Source organism: Pezoporus occidentalis, unplaced genomic scaffold (assembly GCF_034315485.1).
Source record: "Pezoporus occidentalis ecotype Australia unplaced genomic scaffold, CSIRO_AGI_Poc_V1 ctg2, whole genome shotgun sequence".
In the NCBI taxonomy this organism is placed as follows: Eukaryota; Metazoa; Chordata; class Aves; order Psittaciformes; family Psittacidae; genus Pezoporus; species Pezoporus occidentalis.
The window spans coordinates 21,200,223-21,223,997 of NW_026913855.1; the positions used below are offsets into that span (position 1 = coordinate 21,200,223).

The 23,775-nt window shown below is 48.9% G+C and overlaps 2 protein-coding genes across 3 annotated transcripts; both read left to right on the plus strand.

Moving 5' to 3' along the window:
- Positions 1–1,523: 1,523 nt before the first annotated feature.
- On the plus strand, positions 1,524–2,597 carry LOC134163350 (late histone H2B.L4). Its single transcript, XM_062618158.1, has 2 exons — positions 1,524–1,654; positions 2,326–2,597. The coding sequence occupies exons 1-2, from the start codon at positions 1,538–1,540 to the stop codon at positions 2,560–2,562; spliced, it is 354 nt and encodes a 117-aa protein (XP_062474142.1). The 5' UTR covers positions 1,524–1,537; the 3' UTR covers positions 2,563–2,597.
- Positions 2,598–13,893: 11,296 nt separating this feature from the next.
- ASB10 (ankyrin repeat and SOCS box containing 10) lies at positions 13,894–22,775 on the plus strand. 2 transcript variants are annotated; one of them, XM_062618159.1, is made up of 5 exons: positions 13,894–14,356; positions 18,525–18,792; positions 19,356–19,860; positions 21,186–21,299; positions 22,122–22,775. In XM_062618159.1, exons 1-5 carry the CDS (start codon positions 14,047–14,049, stop codon positions 22,305–22,307), a joined length of 1,383 nt encoding a protein of 460 aa, XP_062474143.1. In that variant the 5' UTR covers positions 13,894–14,046; the 3' UTR covers positions 22,308–22,775. The 2 variants fall into 2 exon arrangements, with proteins under 2 accessions (XP_062474143.1, XP_062474144.1); XM_062618160.1 differs by lacking the exon at positions 13,894–14,356 and adding an exon at positions 15,815–17,275.
- Positions 22,776–23,775: the final 1,000 nt, after the last annotated feature.

Genomic DNA, 23,775 nt, shown 5'->3' on the forward strand with positions numbered 1-23,775 from the left:
AAGCTGTGTGCATGTAACTGCTGGTGCCAGATGCAGCAGGAGCTGTGGAGAGGTACAAGGGCTAACAGCTCCTTTAGCATGAAAGAGCTTTTGTTTGCTGTGACCGGGAGAAAAGGTAAAACAGCTTCAGCCGCAGTGAACAATCTTCCCCAACACAAAGATCTCAGCTATTTACAGGTCTGTAAACTGGTGTGTGGAATGTACATCAGGAGAGAAGCCCTGTACTGGTCCTTGTCAATGCATGGCCTCATAGAAAACACAGGTAGTGATTTTGCCTGCTCCTTGCTCTCAGTATGAGTCACTGCTGTTCCCAGAAGGATCCCACTACCTCATATCTTCAATGCCCAAGCCTATTCTCTGTCATGAATGCGCTGATGTGACCATTCTAGCATGTTCCACCTGGTCACTAATATTTCAGTTCTTGCATGCAAGAAGCCCTTCTGTGATATTTAGACCCTGCTTGTAACTGTGATTTTTATTTGCACTAAGGGTGGGTGGCCAGATGCCTTCCCATGAAGACAGGCCTAGAATGAACCTAAATTCAGTGAAACGCTATTGTATGCACAAGCACTGGCACAGTGACTGATGAGCAAGTCTCCCAAACTCACTCCTTGGAAGACATGATTTGCTAAGAACATGCCAGTATAATGGAGGCCCTGAGCAGGGGACAGTGTGGATGGCAGCACAGAGGTGCCAGTGCCTCCTCCCTCAAAAGTACATTACGTATCTCAAAGGTACGTGAAGTAATACCTCAAAGGTATCACCCTTTTATGAAACACCTGATGTGATGCCTGCTCAGAGAAAGGCTTCCTTTTCCATCTCAAGGACAGGAAACTTTCTGTTTTGTTCTCTTCTGTACTGTGTTTGCTGTACATGGTTTTTTTCCTGGCTTAATTCCTGCATCATAGTTATCAGCACTGGTGTGATCACTGATTTCCAAGATCAAATACATATTCAGGATGTTCACCCTCCCACTGCCTCCCTTCCATCCTTCAAGGCCCTGTTATGTATAGCAGGCAGGACTCCCAGGAGCAGGCTATCTGAGATAGTGGGATGAATACTGGCTATTGGGATGTTTATAGTTCAGTTCACTAGACTGATAGTCCCTTCAGTGACTGAGTCTGCACTGATTGCATTATCTGTTACATAGCACGGAAGAGGTTCCACCCATTTGATTCTGAAAGCAGTACTCCGGTTTATACCCTCTACCAAAGCAGGAAGGCACCTTTCACCAAAACCTTGGAATAGCTTTCCTCTGACACTTCTGCCCCATGTGAATGAGATGCTATTGCTCTTGCCCACCTCTTTGCCCATGTTACTCTCAGAGCTTTTCTCAGGTCTGAAAATTTAGTTGGGTCAGTAACTTCCAAGGTCCTCCCATGCTAGCTGCCCTTCAGTTAGTGCAAAGTGGAATCATCAGTTACAGGTGTGTGTTTGTTCTGCTCTTTGGGAGTGCACTTGGCGCAGGTGAGGTGCTGCTGCCTTTAGTATATAACCAGACCCATGGCACCTACTCATTGCTCTGTTAGAGACTGAGATGAGTGCAAGTGAGAGAAAGTATGGTCATGCTTCCCCCTCTGGGGAGAAGAAGTCCAAGAAGAAGCCTAAGAGGAAGGAAACCTATTCAATCTATATCTACAAAGTACTGAAGCAGGTGAGCAAATGTTTCTTTTCAGCTAGAAGCAGCTTCATATGTAAAGTCACTTCTGCCCATTGCATGTTAACTGCCTAAAGAAAAGGAGGGAAAATCTGCTTATTAGGGAGATGGAAAACAGAATAAGTGGGTACAAGACTGCTGCAGCTGAATCTCAAAAGTACATGTTGAGGGGGATTCTGAGCAAGAGGCAAGGCAAGAAATGGGCTTCAATCAGAAAGGGTTTCTTGGTGAGAATAAGCTTTAGTACATAGCTTTGCCTAAAGACATGATTGAGTAAAAGGCAATAGGGCTGGTGCTGGCCCTCTGTGTAAGAATTTAAATATTTTTGGTAATTCCTGTTGGGGAGATGAGCAAAAGACCTTTTCAGAGGTAACCATGAGTTGTCTGGGCCTCAGTTGCCTGCATGATCCTGTAGGCAAGACTTGGAGCTCATGTTCTACCTCCACTTCTCACAGGCTGGTTTTCCATAAGGGATTGTGTAGAGGCTCTTGCCAGTGCAATCCCAAAGCTTCTCTTCAGTCTAATGTAAGTGGCACAGGACTTGAGACCCTTACGGTGGAAAATGAGGGTCCCTGTGTGGTTTGAGTGCCCTGTCTGAAGGGGGGGAAGTGTGGCCCCCACTTCAGGATGATGGGTTTGTGAGACAGTGCTTGATTACCATCTGGCAGGTGCACCCGGACACTGGCATCTCCTCTAAGGCCATGAGCATCATGAACTCCTTCGTCAATGACCTCTTTGAACGTCTGGCCTCGGAGGCCTCTCGCCTGGCCCATTACAATCACCGCTCCACCATCACCAGCCGGGAGGTGCAGACAGCCGTGCGGCTCCTGCTGCCTGGTGAGCTGGCCAAGCATGCTGTCTCTGAGGGCACCAAGGCTGTCACCAAATACACCAGCAGCAAGTGACTGGCCAGACCCCAATAAAGTCCCATTGCACTGAGTGTGCCTCTCCTGTCATGGTACTGCTGGGGGGAAAGGCTGGGAGGAGAAGGCAGTGAGTGTTCATCATCACCATGGATAGGGCTGGCAGATGTTGGAGGGGGCCCAAGGAGCTGGGTCAGAGCTTTCAGTGGGATGGGAGGTTGGAGGTGATCCTGCTCTGGTCCTGCCTATCGCCCTTTCCCACTGCTGATTTGGTATGGAGCAGCTGTTGCCTTCAACACGTGATAGTGGTTGGGGGTTGTGGCTGGTACTGTAGGCAATAGGAGAAGAAGAGGAGGGACGGTTCTACTTGCTGTGGTGGTTATCTGTGCTGGTCCAGCATGGGTAAGAAGCAAGAAGTGCTGGGAGCTCTCACTGGTGAGAAGCTCAGCTGCAAGTTCTTCAGGTGCTGGTTGGGTATTTCCTAAGGGGAGAGTGAGCAGAATGCTTATCCAAATTCAGGAGGAAGAAGGATGCGAGTGTTGGAAAAGGTGAAGGATTCTCTTGGCATGCTGCTGATGACTGCAAGGACTTTTAGCCTGGGATCTAGCCTACCTGAAGAATTGTAGGATTGGTTTAACTAGCGATCCAGAAAGAGGATTGAGCACAAACCTGTCCTAGTTTATCACAGGCTAAATTCCCTTCCACATGCCCCTCTCTAAACAAGTTAGTGTGGGGAGCGCATGTTAGAAGCTTGATACAAGCTGGTAAAGTTGCTGTGGCATCTGAATGTTCTGCATTTTCCCATTCTAACTTCTTGCAGCTCAACTGAGTTACCTGTAGCCTCACTCCTTTACAATGAATAAAGGTGGTCTAGCCACCGGCTTTTGAAGTCAGCTGCTACTAAGGTCTTGTCTTCATCATAAGCATGGTGAGCAGATGTCAATAATGTTATCCTTCAGAGGAGGAAAGCTGTTAGTAAAGTTTTCTGTCAAATTGGTTTCAAGAAGGTGGCGGCAAAATTAAGTGAGTTTTCTGAAACCTTTTCAGATGTTTATGGAATTGGGACCTGGTGATAGAGGGAGCTGAAAGTTGAACTGCAAACCAGACCTGGCTCAGAGAAAGCTGCAACTGGGGTGCTGGAGGGTGGCCTAACAAAGATGTAGCTTAGATAAGTGGAAAATACCTGTTGGCTGTAGGCTTTATGCCTCCTTTATGGAGGTTAAAAGTATTGGTAATAGAGAAGTTAATACAAACTTCTACACATAAAAAACAACAAAAATCCTGGCATGAAGAAGTATGCAGTAAGTACAGCAATACCATCTGTTTCTAATAAAGTATTTTGTGTTTGATTAATAAAGTATTATTAAACCAAAAAAGATACTACCTTGTTCATTTGTGGGTAAGAAAAAGTTGTTAAATAGCAGCTAGCTGGGACAGCTGCTTCAAGGTCGGTGTGTCCATAACTTTTACCGGGGTTTTAAAGAAATAGGCTGGAGTTCTCTGGTCTGCTGGCATTTATTTAAAAATAAGTGACTAAACAACACCCACCCACCCCTCACACACAAAACCCCCAAAAAGCCAAAACCAAACCTGGAGTAGCAGGAAAGGCTCAGAGAGGGAGCCTTGTGTTTCACTTTTGGAAAGGAGGATAGCATTATTAAATGTGAGCCACTTAGTCTATAATTAATTCCAGGTAAAATAAAGGAAACCCTTCTCTAAGACTTGCTTGGTAATGAATTAAGGGGTTAGAGCATAAGGCACTGAAGTGGTTTATGTACAGTGTATCTTATTTTACCAAATCATGGACTTGATCGATAGCATCACAGACTTGTCATTTATGAGTTTTAGGAAGAGTCACTTAAGTTTTAATTACCTCCATATGTCAACCATGGAGCACCCAACAGCAGGTTGATTTCTCCGAGCTGTCCAGTTCTCAGCAAGTTGTTAATGGAGATCATAAATGGAGACTTTCTGTCTTATGGAGTCCTGTAGAAATTGGTATTCAAACTTGATGCAACTAAAAAAGCAAAACCTCCCGTTGGCTGCTTGCAGATAAACGTATAAAAACACGGATCATGTCTTTAATCTTTGCATTACAAACTATAAGGCAGTTTGAAGTGTGGACATCCAGGTTGTTTGGTAGGACAGGATGAGAGCTGCTGTTTGAAAACAGCAAAATACAACAAAGACCAGAGATTACAGGGGATACCTGTGGAAAGCTAGGGTTGTTATGGAAAGCAGGATGGGTTCTTCCACAGTTCTCCAATCTCCTTATTTCAGGTTTCTGATTGCTAAAGGCTTATGTTGTCTTTGAGCTTCCTGCTGTTCTTCCTCAAGTGCTTCCTTCCTGTGCTGGGCCTCTTTGCACCAGCCCAGGTTATCACCATGCTGGTTATTCAGCCTGTAACAGAGATGAGACTAAATCCCTCTGTGTCAGTGGGGTGTAGTTAGCAGTGGGTAAATTGTTTTCAAAGGTATTTTGTTTTTCCTGATGGGTTCTGAAGGTTTTTCTTGTTTTTTTTTGTTTGTGTTTTTTACCTCCTGGTGAAAAATTTCTCCCTTTCAGGTAGGGGAAGAAGAAACAGTGTAAAAGGAGCTGGACTGGCAGAAGAAACAAAGGGTATTTTCTTTCTAGGACTTGTGGCCATCATCTGTTCTTGATTCCAGGGGCTTTGAAGAGAGAACTTTGTCCTGCAGGGCTATAAACTCGTTTAGGATTGAGCATCTTGTGTTTTGCCTTGGGCCATCATATTAATGACTGGTCCTGCCTGTTTTTCCTCAGGCTGGCTGGGAGCTTCCAAGCGCTCCCTACATGAATGAGCCAGGGCCCTGACAGGAGCATTAGCAGATTCTGTCTGTCCATATGGAGCCTGTGCAGCCCACAAGGCTGAGTGAGTGCTGTGTCCAGAGTGATGGTGGAGGGCACGATCTCCTGTGCTGTAAGGGGACAGCCCAACTGTCCCACGAGTGCAGCACCTTCTCAGGGTGTGCACGGCTGTCCCTGGGTTCCTGCATGGAGATGCCGCCTCAGCATCTGTGGTGGCATAAAGGAAAGACGTGCACTATGTTCTGGGTGGAGATGTGGTGGAGGTCCTTTGCCAGTTTCAGGCTGGGAGTGGATGCCTAGTTCTAAGGTCTTCCAGTGTAGGCAAAAGATGGGGTTGGTGTGTCAGGAGGAACTAGAGCTGTGGTTGGTGACAGTATGTGGGGTAGTGGTGGACTTCACAAGGTGTGTGAGGTGATGCTGAGTTTCATGATCTATGGAACTGTGACAGATGCTTGTTTCTGTCTAATTGGTGTGAGTTTAGCTCAGTAGCATGGACCAGATGAGATGCACATGCTGCTCCTAAAGTACAGGAGGCAGCAGAACTGAGACTGCGCATATCACCTTCAGTCTCAGCCATGCTGCTGTGGTATGGTGCCTGCTGGGGGAGGGTGGAAAGAGCTTGTACTGGTACTCCATTCCTTCTGGTTGTAGAACAGCACAGAAGAGTGCTCTTTTCTTTATAGTGCCCTGCCTGCAAGTCAGAACTGGTCCTGAGCAGTGTTGGGAGCAGCATCTTGCTCAGCCGGGCTGTATTTCTGTTTCCTTTAGCCCTTGTGGCCAGTTGTGCTGTGGGGAGAGGCTGTGCGGCTGGTGCAGGTGGCAGAGTGGCTGTGTCAGGGCTGCCTGTGAGCCAGGTTCTTAGTGTAGACTCATCTGGATGCGGCATCAGAGGCAGGAAAAGTCCAGGAATGGGACTGTGAGCAGGCTGCTGTTTGCATCCAGAAGGTGAGCAGTCCATCTCCTTACCCAGTGTATTCTATTGCTCCCTAGGCCACATTGTCTGAGTTTTCTTCCCCTTTCCAGCAGCCCTCACATTTTCCTGGCTGTAGGATGTGCAGTTACGCTTTTTGTGGGACGGAGAGTGCTCGTGGAACGGCTTGGAACTGCAGTTCTGCTTCTGCCCTAGAGGTGGCTCTCTCAGACTACCTGATGCTCAGCATATTTCTGCTGCACACGCAGGATCCTGGTGCTGTCCAGCTTGAAGCAGGCTGCCTGCGGACCATGCAACTTCCCTGCGTGGTACCCTGTCTCTCTTAGCAGGTAATTGGCTGGCATCTGTGTGGATAAGGTGCTGATTTATGGCTAGATGAGCGGCTCTCTCCTGGAAGCATCTGGTATTGTATCTAGCACTGGATGAGCGCAAAAGGAGTAAGGCTTTAGTGGTGCAGGTGCTCAATTCTCCAGTACTGTAATTTGTGCATCCTGCTTCATGTCCACCCGCCTCGTTTTTATTTTTCTCCCCTGAATTCTGGAAAAATAGAATTGATGACTGGCCTAGTATTCCTCTTACTAGATCCCTGTGTTTCCTCACAGACCTGGAAGGGCAGCCAGCTGCGCAGATGCACCTAGCTTGGGAGGCAGAAGGAGATTGTTGCTCTTGGAATGGTGAGTTCTGCCCTGAACCTGCCCAGATTGTCTCTTTTTTGCATTTCCCGTGTAAGGCTGGATTCATCTGTCACTGTGCGGGGGTTGTGCTCGTTGTTTCCCCACAGTACGTACCCATAGAGCTGCCCTGATACAGGATGTCATAAATAGTTTTCTTTCCTGAGGGATCACTCTGCATGCTTAGCACAGATTAGAAGTTTTGAGCATTACTCCACAGCTCAGCTTCTTCCAGACTGCACTTGTGGCCCTGTTAGTGCCATGATACCTTCATGGATCAGGTGAGTTCTGAATGAAGTTGCTCTGGGAAGAGGGGGTAGACTCTGCCAACCAGCAGGGATTCACAACAAATTGGTCACTGCAAAATGACCCAGACCTTTTACCTTTTGTGGTAAAAAGCAGACCTTAACTAAGAGCCCATGCAGGCACTCTTTTAAAGTGTTTTGGGGCTGCCTTGGTCTGTGAGTTTGTCTTTTTCCAGGTCTTCCCTTGCAAGTCTCTCACTGAGCTCTTAATGCTACAACACTGCAGCACTGTCATGTTGCGTGTCCCTGACCACACGCCTACATTAATCTGATTTGTTCTTATCAAGTTATACATGTCCATGGGCTAAAAGTAACCTCTGTTGGGTTTTGGGTTTTTTTGCCTTGGTCCATTCTTCAACCCCCTTGAAAGAACATTATAGTGTGACAAACTGAATCGAAGTGTTCATAAAAATATCAGTAATGCCTGTGTTCTCTGTTTTCATTTTTGTAAGTGAACAATGAGATAAGAGTTATCTGCTCTTTTCTCTCATAGGGTGGGGACCAAAAGGCAAAGCATCTCTGAGGCCTATGATGAGTAGGGCCAGTTTGAGGGGCAGGAGCTTTTTAGACAATGGGCCTGGCACCAGTGTGCAGACCTGCATGCATTTCTCTTCCCATGTTGTTGCATCCCTTGGCAGCAGTGCTGCCAGGTGGCTGCTCTGGTGCATCATTAGACGCTGTTCCAAATAGCATAGGCAGGAATGAGGAAGAGGAAAATGAGCTGGTGATGGATAGCTCTGGTGATGCCAAAGCTGTTAAAATATGAACCTCTGAAGTGCAGCCAGGGTTCCAGCAAGGGGCTTTCATCCTTTCTGTGTTCAGCTGCTGGTGTGTGGGGACAGGGCTGGTCTATGTCCCTTCCCTTTTCTGGTTTGGTCTGAGGCAGGCTGTTGTCACTGAGTAATGGTAACTCTGAGTCTGTAACCCATGGTGGCCCAGAATCCCTGCTGGAGAATGGGAGGTGAGTGATGATCAAAGGTCAGAGAGATGCTCCCCCGTGAACACACACATTGCTATTTGAGGCTCTGTTATCCCTGATGCTGCCGGTACTGTAATGGGACCGAGGGTCTGTGGCATCCTTGGAGCTGTGTCTCCATCCAAGTTCTCCCTAACAAGGATTGCTGCAAATAGTTTGTTTCACTGGGCTTTGTTTGTGGGGGTTGTTTTGTTTTGTTTTGTTTTATTTTTCCTCTCTCTTTCTTCATATTCTTTTCACTCTGGAGTCTCGGATGCAGCCAACAGTAATGCTGCTTCATCTTCCCTGCTTGGGATTGTGCAGTGGAGGTGGGGGATGTATTCAGAAGTTAATTATGTGAAAAAGTCTTATTTGATATCCATAATTTTCAGGGCCATGTAACAATGGGAGTCAGAAGGCATCCTTCTTCTAATGTCCTCTTCTTTTATAGCTGTGTATTACCTGCTGCCAAACATGGGGGGGGGAACGGGACGACAGGACTGAAAGACCTGCTGTCTGGTAAGGTGCTTTCTGATATGGAGCTGCATCCAGCAATTGTTAGAGCCCCAGTGACTGCCTTGCTGTGCCACCAGTGCTGAGAAGCTTGGAACAGGGCAGAGTGCTTCTCTGGGGCCTGAGGACAAGAGGAGTGTTCTCACATAAGCAATGTGTATTGGGCTGGGCTCAGGACAGTTACCTAGTGGTACCCTGCGTGGTCTCCAAGCGGGAGGAGGTTGTTTCCATGTGGCCCCATGCAGGGTGTGGGACTGGAGAATAGGATGACACGGGCAGAGTGGCCCCATGAGGAATGGCTGCTGCAGGCCACACGCCGTTTTCCCATTAGCGAGTGTTTAGTTCAGCGTTTTAAATAATTGTGTCCTCGGAATGATATTTAAAATCCATTTGGGAGGCAATGAGGCGGGAAAGTGCCTATGCCACTGTGATGACGCTGCGCAGGCCGCGCCGCACATGCATATTACAAACTCGTTACAGGCTCGTTTACACGCACGCTGCTCACTCCCCACACAACCTCTTTCTGATGCTCCTAATGTTTCTTCCCCACCATGGCTGCTTCTGCTCAGCACTAGGGAGAAATTTACTTGATAAGTCAGGCCTGGTGTCATCTGCAGCAAGAGGAGCAAGGGGCACGGTCATGGCAGTTGGGTGCTGGCCTTTGAAATGGGATGTGTGGAGCATGCTTCATGATGGGACTGTCTCTCAGGTGTGCTGCCCGTGTGCTCCGTGCTCAGTGCAGAGCTGTGCTTACTTTCTGACAAGCGCTTGAACTTGTGTTATTGCAGGCTCCAGACCCTGCAGCCCTAATGCTTTCAGCTGCTGTGCTCTGGGTGCAGCTGGGAGAAGAGCTGCAGCACCCGTGCCAGCCTGACTATGAGGCTCAGCAGCATGTGCTCTTGAGTGTCCATGGGAAGCTACGTGAGCTGGAAGGACCAGGCAGGAGGGAACAGATGGAGCAGCATCTTGAGCATCAGTTTCTTGAGTTCTGGCTAGTGGCTGAATGGGAGGGTGGCCTTGCTGTCTGTCCCTCTGTCCCCAGTTCCTCTCTGACTGCTGCATGGGCATCCTCCTCTGCCCTCCCAACCTCTGTAAAACAGAAATCTTATGTGGCAGTACAGGGCTCCTGGTACCACTTTATCCTGTTGGCCTCAGTGGCATGAGCAGTGTTCAGTCTTCTCCTTTTGTCCTCTCTTGATTGCGTTCAGGCTCTCTTAGCCATGGTCATAGCTGTGGTTTTGCTTGGTGCCACCTTGTAACCGAATGTGTGAGGTGAGGATCAAGCCTGCAGGTATACTTAAGGGCATGTTGAGTTCTGACATCTACGTCCCTTGCACAGTGACCTTGCTGGCTGCTTTCTGGAATAAGAAAAGATGCTCTTAACATAATTTTCTCAAAGACTGCTGAGTAGGTATGAAGGCAGAAGCAAAGCTGGAGTAGGGGCAAAGGTTGTCAAATCAGAGAAGGAAGGCCAGGGTATAAAACATGGGGACTACCTGTGATTGAGGCAGCAAATGTTCTCAGGAGGGGGAATTTACCCCTATCCCACCCCAGGGCTGAATTTCCAATGTGTTTGGGAAACATGTGTTGGGATGGTCTTGGGATGGAAGGGTTGGGTCCCACAGCCTTATGCTGAAGGGGTGCTAAGTGATATAATCTGAGGCAAGGAAATGCTCATGTGATGCCTTCATCCATTATTTCTGCCAGCAATGAATGGAGCATTCACAATGCTCCAAGTAAGGGAGCTGCATGCCATGGTTAAGAGTGGACTGGAGCTGCTCTAAATGCAACACAGATCAAGAAACCAGAGGCTGATACTTAATGGCTGAAACTTTGCACAGTTTATGTGCAGGAGTTTGTGGATGGTAACATGTGGGGTATTGCCTTCATTTGTTCCCTCCCTGTGTATGTGCCTGTGAGTAGTAAGGCTCCAGCTGAAACCTTCACCTTGCTTTCAAAGAGTCTGTCTGGGGTGGGTTTATTCTTCAGGACACTTCATTTTGTCTTCTGTGCATAGGGCTTTGGGTATCTGCTCTGAACTTGCCACTTCTTCTGGCCATAGCTGTGGTGCAAGATGCACGAGTCCATCTTGGTTTTCCAGGTGCTTGCTTATTAGCACATCTTGGTGTGGATGGTGGGCAATGCCAAATGCAGGCATTTGGACTTGCATGTGTATGGGATGCTTGGCTTTCCCTGCTGAGACCCTGAGCGTTGTGTGTTGGTGGGGAGAACCTGGCTGTTTTGTCTGCCAAGCTTCATTTTTCATGTGCATGGTGGCCCAGCTCATCCAAGGCAGGCTGTGTTACATGCCTGTCAGCTGCCCGTGCAACTGTCCTTCCAAGGGAGATGGGTCAGAGGTGCTGTAGGGAACAGGGTGGGCTCTGCTATGGGGAAGGCAGCAGTTCTTCACTGATGGTGGCAGTGGGCTGAAACACAAGTGGGAAGGGTATAACATGACAATGAACTGGGTGTGATGAGGTGTTCTCTTAATGGATGTGGTGTGGCGATAGGGAAGTGTCAGGTAAAAGGCTGAGTGACTTTGGGAAGCAGGGGAAAATGGAGTTGAAAGAGTGAGTCTGGTGAAGTTCAGCTGCCCCATCTTTGCAGACAGAGTCCATGGCCTGAAGCTGATCAAGACATAAAAGAGAAGAGGTTGGAAAAGACATCTTCCTGCGGTGCGGATAAGCCCTGTGGACCTTCCTACTTGGCAACTGTTTTACTTGGAGATGTTGAAGGGAGATGGAAAGGCTTCTGAGATTGATGGAGTTCAAGAGCAGAGCTCTCAGGCTCAGGAAGGTATTCATGACTCTTTCTTCCTGGAGAAACCTTAACTTAACCAGTGCTTTGTGCAACCTGTGGCCATGTGCAGGAAGCGGTTAGGCTGGGAATGGCTAATATGTGATGTGGCCTCTAGGGACAGTGTTCCTGGTCCAGTGTTAGTGAGGTGTTAGAGGTGAACCAGGAATCAAGCAGGTGCTATGTTGAGGTTGTCTTCTCTCCTGGATGATGATGAGCTCTTGGAAGAGGAACCACAGATCCTGAATGTGGCACTGGACCAGGAAGATGAGAAGCCACACAAAGCAAAGGTGACTGCAGTAAGGTCAGGAAGACAGCCCAGTGTTTCAGGCACAATGGGTAGGAATGCATGGCCAGCAAACTGAGCAAGGCTGTGAGTGGATGTGGGGCTGGCTCACCTGAAATTGGCTGTTTGGGCTATGCCTCTGCCGATGTTCCCCGCTTCAGACCCCTGTACTCCTGACTCCAGGCTTCTGACACCACAGCTAGCAAAGTTGCTGCAGCTGTCAGTAGTCTGGCTTGGAAATAATGAGCATTAGTTTTGTAAAAGGCCTTCCATGAGGAAGCAGGTGAGATCCAGAGAGAGAGATTGATGGGCTGTCAGCTTCTATATTCAAACTTGCCTTCCAGCTGGGTTAGGTTTTTTAATAACACAGTTCACAATCCCTGCCACGTGCTGTCCTTAGCAGGCCCTCTTTCCTGAGAAGCTGGCTTGCTTGTGTCAGAAGTGAGCCTGGAAAGCTCTTCTGAATGACTTATTGCCATAGCAAGTTGCTCCTGAGCAGTACAGAAGTGTTACTAAGAGTGGTTACCACTCCAACCCATGTGCTGCTGTGTAAGAACAGTCCTGAAGAATGTTTGAGGGACAGCTTTACTCACATGAGAGTCTCTAATCCAGTCCCCATGTCTCATGGCCTACTTGTAAATGAGGGCTTCAGTTCAGTAATGTTGTCTTGAGGATCACACACGTTCTGCTTATTCTTTCCTTAGAGCCTGGTCTGAAGGTCCATGAGGTCTCTCTCTGCTACCTTTGCTTACAGGAGGGACTCTTTGTGCTTGCCGGAGTAAAGGCTTTCCCAAAACAGTAGCTGCTGGCTCCACTTGCATTGCCCTTTTGCAGACTAGCAGGATCTAGCTGCTTGTTCTCCCTTACAATCAGGATGCAAGTTCTTTCAGCAACCTCTTTCCTTTATTTACTGTATTGAAGAGGTGTGTACTTTGCTTTTGACTTCAGTCTAGCACAGCAGCTTCTGTATACCCATCAGGTTTAACAGTAAAGCAAAACCAGGGTTTATTAATGCTTAAGGTAGAAAATGAGGAGCTAATAGTTTAAGACTTGAAAACAAAGCGCAAGTATGGGCTCCAGTAGCTTACTATGTGTCATTGGGACCTTCTGAAAGTGGCAGCATTTAATACATCCAGGTTAGTGTATATGACTAGCTAATATCTGCATTAAATCATGGTTTACTGGGTAGTCTCTGACCTGATAGGCCTGGCCATATACTACATCTGTAGGCTTGTAGTTTACACAGATGACTTTGTTAGTAACAAGGTATGTGAGCTCCTACAGCTGCTGAGCAAGGTGGATCCCATCTACAGGGAAAGGAGCCTGGTGGAGTCTGTAGGTAATTCATCCTGTCTCCTCTGCTTTTTCCTGTTCCTCTCCAGTTGGTTTCAGCCTGATTGTCCCATTTCCTTTGTGCTTTGGAGAAGTGGCCAGTCGTTTCTCCTGCCCTAAACCCATTTCTATCTTCTGGGCTGTGACTCTCCTTTGCAGCTTTTTTTTACCCCCTGCAAACTTGCTCTCTCTACAGAACTGGTAAATGAAGCAAGCCCTGGGTAAAAGGTGGCTCTGGGCAGTGTAAGAGATGGCAGAAGTGAAGGAAGTAAAAGGGAGAGATGAGAAAGGGGAAATTAAAAATAAGTTAATGGATAGTTCTGATGAGCTCTGCACGTGTTGTTTTGGGACAGAAAAGCTCTTTGTCAGTTTTGGCCACTTTGTGCAGAAGAACACAAACCACTGAGTGGGGAGAGGTTTTGGGAGGACTTTGTGTGCCAAAGAGAAAGGCCACTGGGGATGTGTGTATGAATATACCTATGGTGGGATGAGCATGGCAAAGACCACCACATGTGAGTGAGGCTGGAGAGGTCTCCATAGTTGTGCTTGGACTGTGGCCTTGCTCTGTTTCATTCCAAGTGGGAGAATAGTGCAGAGCAGAGACTTTGCAGAGCAAACAAACAAGCACATAGAGTGTTTCAAGGATGCCTGCTACCCTTCTCCTGTACCTAATGTGTGCTGGTGATTGCATCCAGCAGCTGAAAATAATCTCTTGGAAGGAGGTGATGAACGGGAGCTGCCAACCATGACTATTTATAATGGGTGAGTCAGGCCGTTCCTGAATCCAGCCAGACACTGGGAAGCTGGAACCCAGGAGTAACCTGCAAAGGACACAGCCTTGGATAAGAGGCTGTTGCCTGCAGCAGCTTGTTTATTGTATAGTTCAGACTTGCCCTGTTTACCCCCTGTGATGGACTGCATCTTTCCCTTCAGCTCTACCACACGCTTCCTGCAAATGGATGGGGGGCAGCAGGATGAGTGGAAATACTCTCGGCATGTAATGCGACAGTACTCCCACAGTAAGCACAGCCTGAGCCCAGCTAGCCAGAGGTGCCAGAACAGCCGTTTGGAGCCACTGGAGTGCCGGGATCTGCTGGTTCAGAATGCGCTTTTCACTGGGGACTTGGAGATGATGCAGAAGTACTTCACCAAGGATGCAGCCATCAACCTCATCATTGAGACCAAGGGTGGTGAGCTACGCTGGACTAGCAAGAAATTTGGTGGGTGTGCAGGGCTGGGACATGGGAGGATGGAAAGTGCCCAGGCTGGGGACCAGAGAAAGAGTGCTGATGCCTGAGAAAAGTGTTGAGAGGAATCCCCGATGGTGGAAGCAGGGTGGTGGAAGTGGGACTGAGGAAGAATGGCTCTTGGTTGAGGAAGGAGGATTCCAGTGCCTTTGAACAAATGGTAGCGGTCTTGTTGAAGGTGGCCAAACTGCTGGTGAGGATAGGGCCCTTGAAAGTGCTGCTGGAGAGGAACAACGTCAGGGCTGTACTCTTAGAAATTGTTGGGACAGATGTGAAATATGAGCGAGATGGAGGCAGTGCTTGGGTGAGAAGGCATCAGGTGGCATAAGGATGCTTTTCTTGCCATGTATCTTAAGTTGGGTCTGTTACTCCAGCTCATTAGAAACTGGAGGCTGTGACATGCTTTGAGAACAGCAGAGAAGTGGTAGTAGACAGATTAGTAGTCTGAAAGTGCAGTTGTCCTTGCCACTGTCTGTTAGCCGTGTGGTGCAGGCAGACATCCAGAATTTAAGACAGAGACTGTCAGGTGTAGGGGGGCCATAAATGCACCATTCTTTTCCATAGAAGGTTAGTGACAAAAACCCCTCTATGCCAGAATGGAAGACCTGTTGATAAAGGCCACTTTCCTAGAGGTGTGTGCTCTTTTTAAGTGTCCTGCCACAAAGCTATGGAGCACATTGATAAAGCTTGACCATGGCCAAGTGTTTTGTGTGGGGATCCCCGCTGCCAAGAGACAAACAGATAGTGCAAGCTTGCACATGCAAGTGGTGCTGCTTGTGAGTGGTGACGATTATTTACTGACTTACAAGATTTGTACAACCCATGTTTTGAAATGTTACAGTCTTCTTAGGAATAAAAATACAAAAGGTATTGATTGCCCTTTGTGTAACTGAAACCACTTGTCAATAAAGTACTAATTGCACATTTTAACTCCTGTCTTATACTGGGCTGGCAGACACCTGAACAGCAAGTCAGTCTGCTTGTAAATATTGGTGTCCCAAGGCTATCAGAGCAGTTGATGTAAAACAACTTTAGACAGAAATTGTTCTTACCACCAAGGTTTCAAGATGTAAAAAATCAACCAAAATTATTCATCAAGCTAAACAGACCAAAAATGTACTGCCAAATTTGTCAGATAAGGATATGGAACAACAACCAAAGAAACCTTCATGATTTGGTTCTGTATCTCACTGGCCTATAGGGACAGTTTCTTAAAGCTTAGCCAGCCAGTGACCTTAAAGTAGACACTAGTGACCTGGTGTTTCCCAAGTCATCCCTACTGATATTTTAAGAAGCCCAGAGGAAGTGTACATTGTATGTGTTACTGACACTAACTCACACAGCCTTTTGCCTCCCTGGTGATGTGTATGTGATTGGGAACCTTAGACTCTTCATGGGACACCAGCTTATATCTTTGGAGAAACAGTGAGAAAGTCTGCCTGGTGCTTCCCTCCTTATTCTTTCATCCACTACATTTTAGCTAGACAAGATGGTGAAGTCAGCACAGACAGAGAATGCTGGAGACTGTCAGTACAGAACTTGCTCATTTATTTTCATTACTGAGAAGGATAAAGTTCCCTATCTCGCACTCTTCTCTGGTCCTCCAGGTAATTGTTGCTTGGTGGTCTATTGGGGTCACTTGTTTTTAGCTGTATGATCTGAATAGTTCCACACCACAGAATTGAACTAAACACTACTAGCCTTCCATGCAGTTTGGTGTGTTCCTTAAAACATATGGTCTGAACAAAACGCACACACAATGCTGACAAACGCTGAGCAAAGCGTGCTGTTCTGTAACAAAAGTAGGGGCAGGGTGGGTTTATACAACCCGGTGGGGACAGGAGAAAATGCCATTTCAGGTGAAGGACAGCAGTGAAGAACCCTGAGTGAGGCAAGTGTCAAAGGATTGGAAAAGGAGTACTAAAACAATGCAGGAGCTCTCTGTAAAGCTGAATTTCAAGGAAAAGTAGGAAGGGGTCTAAAGGACAATTACCTTCTATGTTTTTACTTCACTGTTTCCCATCCTTGTATATATTTCTGCCTTTGTCTTCAAAGTCCTTTGTCTTTAAGCTTTGATTAAGATGAACTTTCCTTTAGCTTGTTTAAAAACCTGTCTAGTGCCAAGGGCTAAGGTGGAACTAGCAAACCAGTGTGTGTTTGGGGCTGGAGATGTGCAAGGAGCCAAGGGCTGGACAGAGCTGTGCTGCTGGTTTATGGCAGCAGCTGTGCTTTGTGTTCTGAGCAACAGCTGGGTGACAGAAGACTAGCGGGACATGAGACTACTTTCCTCTCTTTTCTTAGTGATGTCATGTCTCTGTTTCTACCCTTCATGCTACCCTTCTACCCTGCCCTGCCTAAGAGTTTTCCCTTCACAACCAGTGACTGTAGGGATACTGCTGCCTGAGAGGATTGTCCTTCTCAGCCTCTTGGCCCAAACATTCTGTCACAAGCTTTCCCAGAATAGAAGAGCTGAGACCTGAGCTGTACCCACCCTGGGCCAAACAGCGCTGTGGCATGTCTGACCTCCTTGTATAGTGCCCCAGGGCAGGCAGCCCATCAACTGGGGCACAGCACACTAGTGGGGCTGCACCCACATGCTCAGACCCTGGCCAGGGAGGCAGCAGCAGCACGTCCTGCCCTGGTGCCTGGGAGGGTCTGCGTACTGCATCATGAGCAGCATCAGAGGCAGAGGAGGCAAGAGCCAGGAGCCCATTTGTATACAGAAGGTGGATGGCCCTGCCCAGACTTACTGGCAGGCCCTGCTTACTGGAGATCAGGAGGTTGTGGCCGAGATCCTCAGCAACTCTCAGAACAACCTGAGTCCCAGTGCAGTGTTTGACACCAGTGACCTGGAAGAGTGGAAGAACTACCGCTTCAACATCCGCTGGCTGAGTATGCAGGGGGCAGCAGGCAGGCAGCAAGTGCCACACCTCAACAGGGGTTCAGAGCCTTTTGCTTATGCTGCAGGGCGTTCCTGTTGCTGGGATTGTGTGTTATGGGTGCTTATTGGATTATGGAGGAATGAGGGTGGGAGTGAGAGCACTAGGATGTAGTTGGGCTCCCCTGTGCTGTTTACGGGAGAGTGTTTATGTGTTCAGGAGTGTGATCCAGGATACCTGCCTCTTCTAGCAGGGGTTGTGCAAGTGCTTGGAAGCTGCTTGGGTTCCCCCACTTGGCAGAGGAGATTCAAGCTCCAGGTGGTGCTCCTTCTGTGACCAGCCCTGTAACCAGGTTCTGTATGCCTATTCTGTCTGTGTGCAGCCTCTGCTGCTCGTCTCTCTGTGGGCTGTGCTGACCAAGGAGTTGTCACAACCCTGCATTAGGTCCTTGAGATAGTTCATTTTGAACCTGGCCCTGGGAAACACAGTTGATTGCATACTGCTTCTGCGAGAAAGAGGTGAGAGCGATGTAGTGTTGAACATATGAAGTCTGGGACTTGGTTCTCCACCCTAGCCTGGTTGGGCAGCAAGAAACATGATTTAAGGAGACCTTTTTCTGTAACAGCTGCAGGCCGTTTGCCAGCAGACTGCACCAGCTCAGCAATGGTTCCAGCATCTTTGCTGAGTTTGCATGTTTCAGCCCTTTGCTCTCTCCTAAGCCCTAGATGTCCATCTCTGCTGAAGCTTTCTTGTCTGCACCATGCTCACAGCTTGTCGAAATCTCCTCTGTGTGTGTCAGCCTGCTTGTTTTACTGTCTGGTTCCTTGTGTTTGTGGTGCTTCACACCTGGTGCTCTTCCCAGCCACCTTGCTGCTTTCAGCCCTGCCTGTGCCCCAGGCGCTTCTTCTGCTTTACTCCTGTCAACACAACCCCTGTCCTGCATGACTGAGTCGCAGGTGAGAAGCATACTTCCTAGGAGCAGCCTCTGCCCAAGGCACAGCTGCTCCTTTGAGCTCCCCATCAGCACGGCTGTGCAGTCAGTGTAAGGCACTATCCCCAGATCTTTGCCTTTGGCAGGCTAGTCAAAAGGCAGGGACCTTGCAGAGAAGAGACTGTCACAAAGAGGCAGTCCCTTAAGGGGAAACCCGAGTCTCTCGGGGGGGGGGTGTATATGAGGTACCCTGGGGGAAAGGGCAGGTCTGGACCCAGTGCTTTTGTGCAGTGTGGCTGGACGCAGCCCCCTGACGTCTCTTTCCCTGCAGGACTGTGGTCTCTGAGCTATGAGCAGGAGCTCACCACACCGCTGCACATCACAGCCAGCCGGGGCTACACAGACTGCCTGCGGCTCCTGTTAATCAGGGGTGCTGCCGTCAACTTCGCACCAGGGGGTAAGACTGCCCTGCATGAGGCTTGTGCAGCGGCCAGCACAGACTGCGTGCGCCTGCTACTCAGCTTTGGTGCTGACCCTGAGGCTGTCTCCGAGAATGGCTACAAGCCCCTGCATCTCTGCAAGAGCCCAGACTCCATCGAGTGAGTTCTGCTGAGGGGGCACAGTGGATCTCCCCACCTCAAGCCTTATCCTTTGTAGAAGTGTACCCTGCTTATCCCTGCAGGTGGGGTGGTGGTTACAGCAACAGCAGCTGAATGGGATGGCCTTACTGCCTATTCCAGGACCAGCATCACCTCTGAAGTCCAATAGATCAGTGCAAGCTATACTCTTCAGCTGATGCAGCTGAGTTTGGTGCTGCTGTTCTGCTACCCACCAGCAGTACAGAGCTGATGGTTCACATTGAAGCTCAGGGCACGCACTATGCATGCAGGCTGATGCGGGTGTGTGGGAGCAGACTCTGGGTGTAACAACACTGTATTACACATCTGTGAAGACTTAACTAGAATTAGGATGATGGTATCTCCACTCACCAGTCATCTGCTTAAAACTGCTCCAGGGCATGAGGAGCAGGGATTTTTGGGCTTCTGGGAAAAGTAAAAGCCCTAGGATGGTACAGACATGGGGAGGGAAGGGGTGGGGAGGGGAGGGGAGGTAGTATAGCTGGACAGGAGAGCCTGTCACTGAGTCATCTTGGCCCACATAGGTGCGTGCAGCAGCTGCTGCAGCATGGAGCCAGCGTGAAGAGTCGGACAGAGGAGGAAGGTGACACAGCACTGCATATAGCAGCACGGCATGGCCTAACAGACCATGTCCAGCTGCTTCTGCGCCATGGGGCAGACCTGGAGGCAAGGAATGAGGAGGGGCAGACGCCACTGAATGCTGCCTGTGCTCAGCCCCATCAGCCCCAGGACATGGACCGCTATTACCAAGTCTGCCAGCTGCTGGTGGAGAGTGGTGCTAGCATCAATGCTGCAGATAGGGACCGTCAGCACCCACTTCATCTGGCCTGCAAGAATGCCAATGCTCAAATAGCAGAGTTACTGCTGTCCCGGGGTGCAAACGTCAACGTCATGAACTACAGCGGCAACACGGCACTGCACAATATCCTGCAAGCAGCTGCCTACAAGCTAGACCACCACCCAGAGCTTGTGGTGCAAGTCCTGCTCAACTACGGTGCCATCCGCATCTGGCCTGGTGCTCTTCTCAAGGTGAGGGGCTCACAGCCATGCAGGAGCATGGTGGGAAAGGGAGAATGTGAACATTAGCGCTCCAGTGAGAGCAAGGGTGTTTCTGTCGCAGAAGGGCTTGTTCTGTGCCAGCCTGCTTGCTTGTCTCTTCCCACAGGCTGTGGGAGGGGAAATTGACATTAATGGGAAGGGGTTTTCTGAAGTTTTCTCCTGGGGTATGTTCTCCTGTAGGACTCTCCCACTTCCGTCTGCTAAGCTGTGTGGACAGTACTTACTAGTTTCCTTAATCACTTGCCCAGGAAGATGTTCAGTCTCTTGGGCATGTTTCTTCTTTGGGCCATACCCTCCAGCTCATGCTGCCTCTGCAAAACACCAGTAAACAGAGGGTTAATTTTCTGTCTTAATTCCTGAGCAGTGCAATAATTACTCAGCCCGGAGATCAGCAGATTGCTCTCCCCTTTGGGAAAATACAGGAAAATCAACAATTAACACTAATTAATCTCCTATTAACGCCAGATAATGAGGATCACTCCTACAGCCAGAATAGACTCTGACAGCTACTGCTGGCCTGGGCCATGGGGAGTGGGAGCCAAGAGCCGGGGGAGATCTGCCTCTGTACAGCTATGCATGGGTGGGGTGTGCTCCAAAGGCCCCATGGGTGGTGTAAGATACAGAGCACCAGCATGCTGCTTGTGTTTACACAGACACAGTACACACCAGAGACGTGTTACACAAGATGTGTGATGTCTTCCTGGGGCTCTGTGTCACAGCTAACATGAGCACATTACTTCCTAGAACATTCATTACGCACAGCACAGATACTGGATGTCTCTGTAGCACCACGCTAAACAGGCATAATACATCCCTGAGACCCCCGTGTAGCCCTCAACAGAGGCATAGTATGCCTTAGTCTTGCTGCCCACAAGATCAGTGTCAGTCCTTGCCCCAGAATGCCTTGTGCTCTAACTAGAAAAATGTGAGGGAAAGAGCCTGGTGTGAAGCAGATCGTTGGCTGCTTGCAAGCTACTTGCAGCAGCGAGACAAAGTTCTGCATCCCTGCCATGTATGTTAACCCCTGCATCCAAGAAGAGGCTGTAGGCACCCAGTTGTGCCGAATGCAATCATGCTGCTCATGTTGGGGGTTGGCTCAGTTACCCTCAGTCACGCGAGTGGTGCTCTGGCATTTTCCACCATTGTTGTGGGTTTGATCTCGTGGGGCAACACAAGGGAAGGACATTAGTTCCTGAGACTTGCCAAGGCTGTTTTTGAGCAGCTTTTGGAAGGTGAAGGTAAGACTTGAGGACCTTGCCCAAAGGCAGCGTTCACCTGCTCTCTCCCTGACACAGGTGCTGCGGTACTGCCATACCTGCCCGCGTGTCATCGAGGCCCTGCTGAACAGCTATGACCACGTGCGTGTCTCTGAGGACTGGGTGGAGGCAGTTCCAGCAGAGGTTGTACAGGTGAGGGAATGCATCCTGCCATTGAGTTACTGTGACAGGGGGCCAGAGGAGCCTTGGGGCTGTGGGAAGTTTGGGACAGGGCTGCGGCTGGGTGGAGATTTGCAGGGCACAGGGGTAGTGCTGTTGGGGGATAGGGAGGAAGCATCACAGAATCATAGAATCAATTAGGTTGGAAAAGATCTTCAAGATCATCAAGTCCAACCGTTACCCCAGGACTACCACTAAACCATGTCTCTGAGGGCCTCACCTGCATGGTTTTTGAACACTTCCAGGAACAGTGATTCTATCACTTCCCTGGGCAGCCTGTTCCAATGTCTGACCACCCTTTTGGTGAAGAACTGTTTCCTAATATCCAATCTAAACCTCCCCTAGGAGTAGCCTGAGGCCATGACCTCTTGTCCTGTCACTAGTTACCGTAGAGAAGAGACCAGCAACCTCCTTGCTCCATCCTCCTCTCAGGCAGTTGTAGAGAGCAATAAGGTCCCCACTGAACCTTCTGTTCTCCAGACTAAACAACCCCAGTTCCCTCAGCAGCTCCTGATAAGCCTTATTCTCCAGATACTTCACCAGCTTTGTTGCCCTTCTCTGGACATGCTCCAGCACCTCAGTATCTCTCTTGTGAGGAGGGGCCCAGAACTGAACACAGTATTTGAGGTGTGGCCTCACCAGTGCTGAGAACAGGGGGATTATTACTTCCTAAATCCTGCTGACAACACTACTTCACCATAGTGACTAAGGTAGAGGGATATCTGGTTCAGCTTCTGCTGCCAGGGTGGTATCTTTACCTTTATCTGTGTGTCGTCCTCTCTTCTCTTTCTGCAGAAATACCCACGTTTCTACCACTCACTCTTTTCCCTGGAGCGAAGACCTCGCTCCTTGCAGCATCTGGCTCGCTGCACACTCAGGACCTTCCTGGAGGGCCGGTTGCTTCCAGTTCTGTCCCAGCTGCACCTGCCAAGTGCCTTGCACCGTTTCCTGCTGCTCAGCTTCGAGGATGTTCTCTATTGAGGACTGTGGTTCCAGTCCTACTTTGCCTTTCTGTGCAGATGTTCCATCCCTGCGGTGCCAACTGTGCCTTCCCTGCTAACTCCTTCCACTCACGCACGCCTCCTGCCAGGCCATGCCAGCCCCCCAAGCCAAGCCTGTTGCTATGTCCCTCTCACAGGCAGACTTGTGTTCTGCCTCATGCGCCTGTTTTGGAGCACTCTGTTTACCCGTACTAATCAGGACAAACTCCAGACTCAGTAGGAAAAGCAAAATATGGGGATTAGGGTGTTTTGAGGGACAAGGAGCAGATACACTGCATTGATCACAGTTTTAGTCATAGCATATTGGCCTCCCTATCTCAAGTCTACAATCCCTAACCTCAATGATGCAGCTCTATTCCCTGGGCATCTATTAAGATCCTGTCTTTAGTCAAGTTGTTTACGGTTTGTACCCGAAGTTGTTTGGAATAAACCCTAGTCTTGCTCTATACCTACCAGAGTATGATTTCTGCCTTGCTTTGAAGGCTGTCCTGACAGAGCTTAACCATGTGATGTGCCACACGTAGTGGCATGTGCGCTCTCAGACCCACACATCCACCTGCTTCTCAGGAGACATAGAGAAATGTGTGGTGAGTGTGGGGCTGAGGCCTCCCATCCAGACGCTTCTCATGCAGGTTCAATGTCTGGGTTTGCCTGGCTTTGCAGCTCAGGGCAAGACAGCAGTGTTTGTGCTGGCCCTGGGGACTTTGATGTGGGGCGAGGAGGAAGCATGTCCTGACAGTGCTGGTCTCCTGGGCCCAGAGCAGTCAGCATCTACCAGAGTACAGTGCAAGTCCACACACTGCTGCCTGGGCTGCACCACACTCTAGACAAGGTAAAGGGTAGTGTTTGTTCCTACCATTTAAAGAAGCAGTTGTAAAGAAACCAAAGCACTAACCAGCCTTTAAAGATTTGCTGTAAGATAACTCTGCTCCTGTTCCTGACTCCAGATGTGCCTGACTAGTTGGCAGAAGGTACGTGAAGACAGCACTACACGTTGTTTCTCTGTTCACATGTCTGTGAGTGGAGGAGGAGCAAAAAACAGGAGGGTCTGTCCCTTTTGGTGGCAGCATGGTCTGGGACTGCTTTAGCCTCAATGGGTATCTGGTAGGAAGGCAGTCTATGGAGCAGTACATGTGGGGCTGGTTTACCATTCTTCCTTACTTCCAGCACTGTCCGTGTGCCTACAATAACTTACGTTTAGTAATGGGTACTCAGCCATTAAGATAATATCACCTTAAGGACAGGGAAGGATTTAATTTAATCGTTTGCTTTATTTTGTAATTGTTTCTTGCAGCTGGTAGACTTAGAGCTATGCCTCAGGTCCTGCTGATTACTTTTGCTAGCTCTGAAGCCTGTTCTGCAATTGGATGCTGAGGGCAGCTCAGGTTGGAAGAGGTGAATCTCCCGTGTTTAGTTTCTGCAAACACCGGGGCACACAATGATACTGC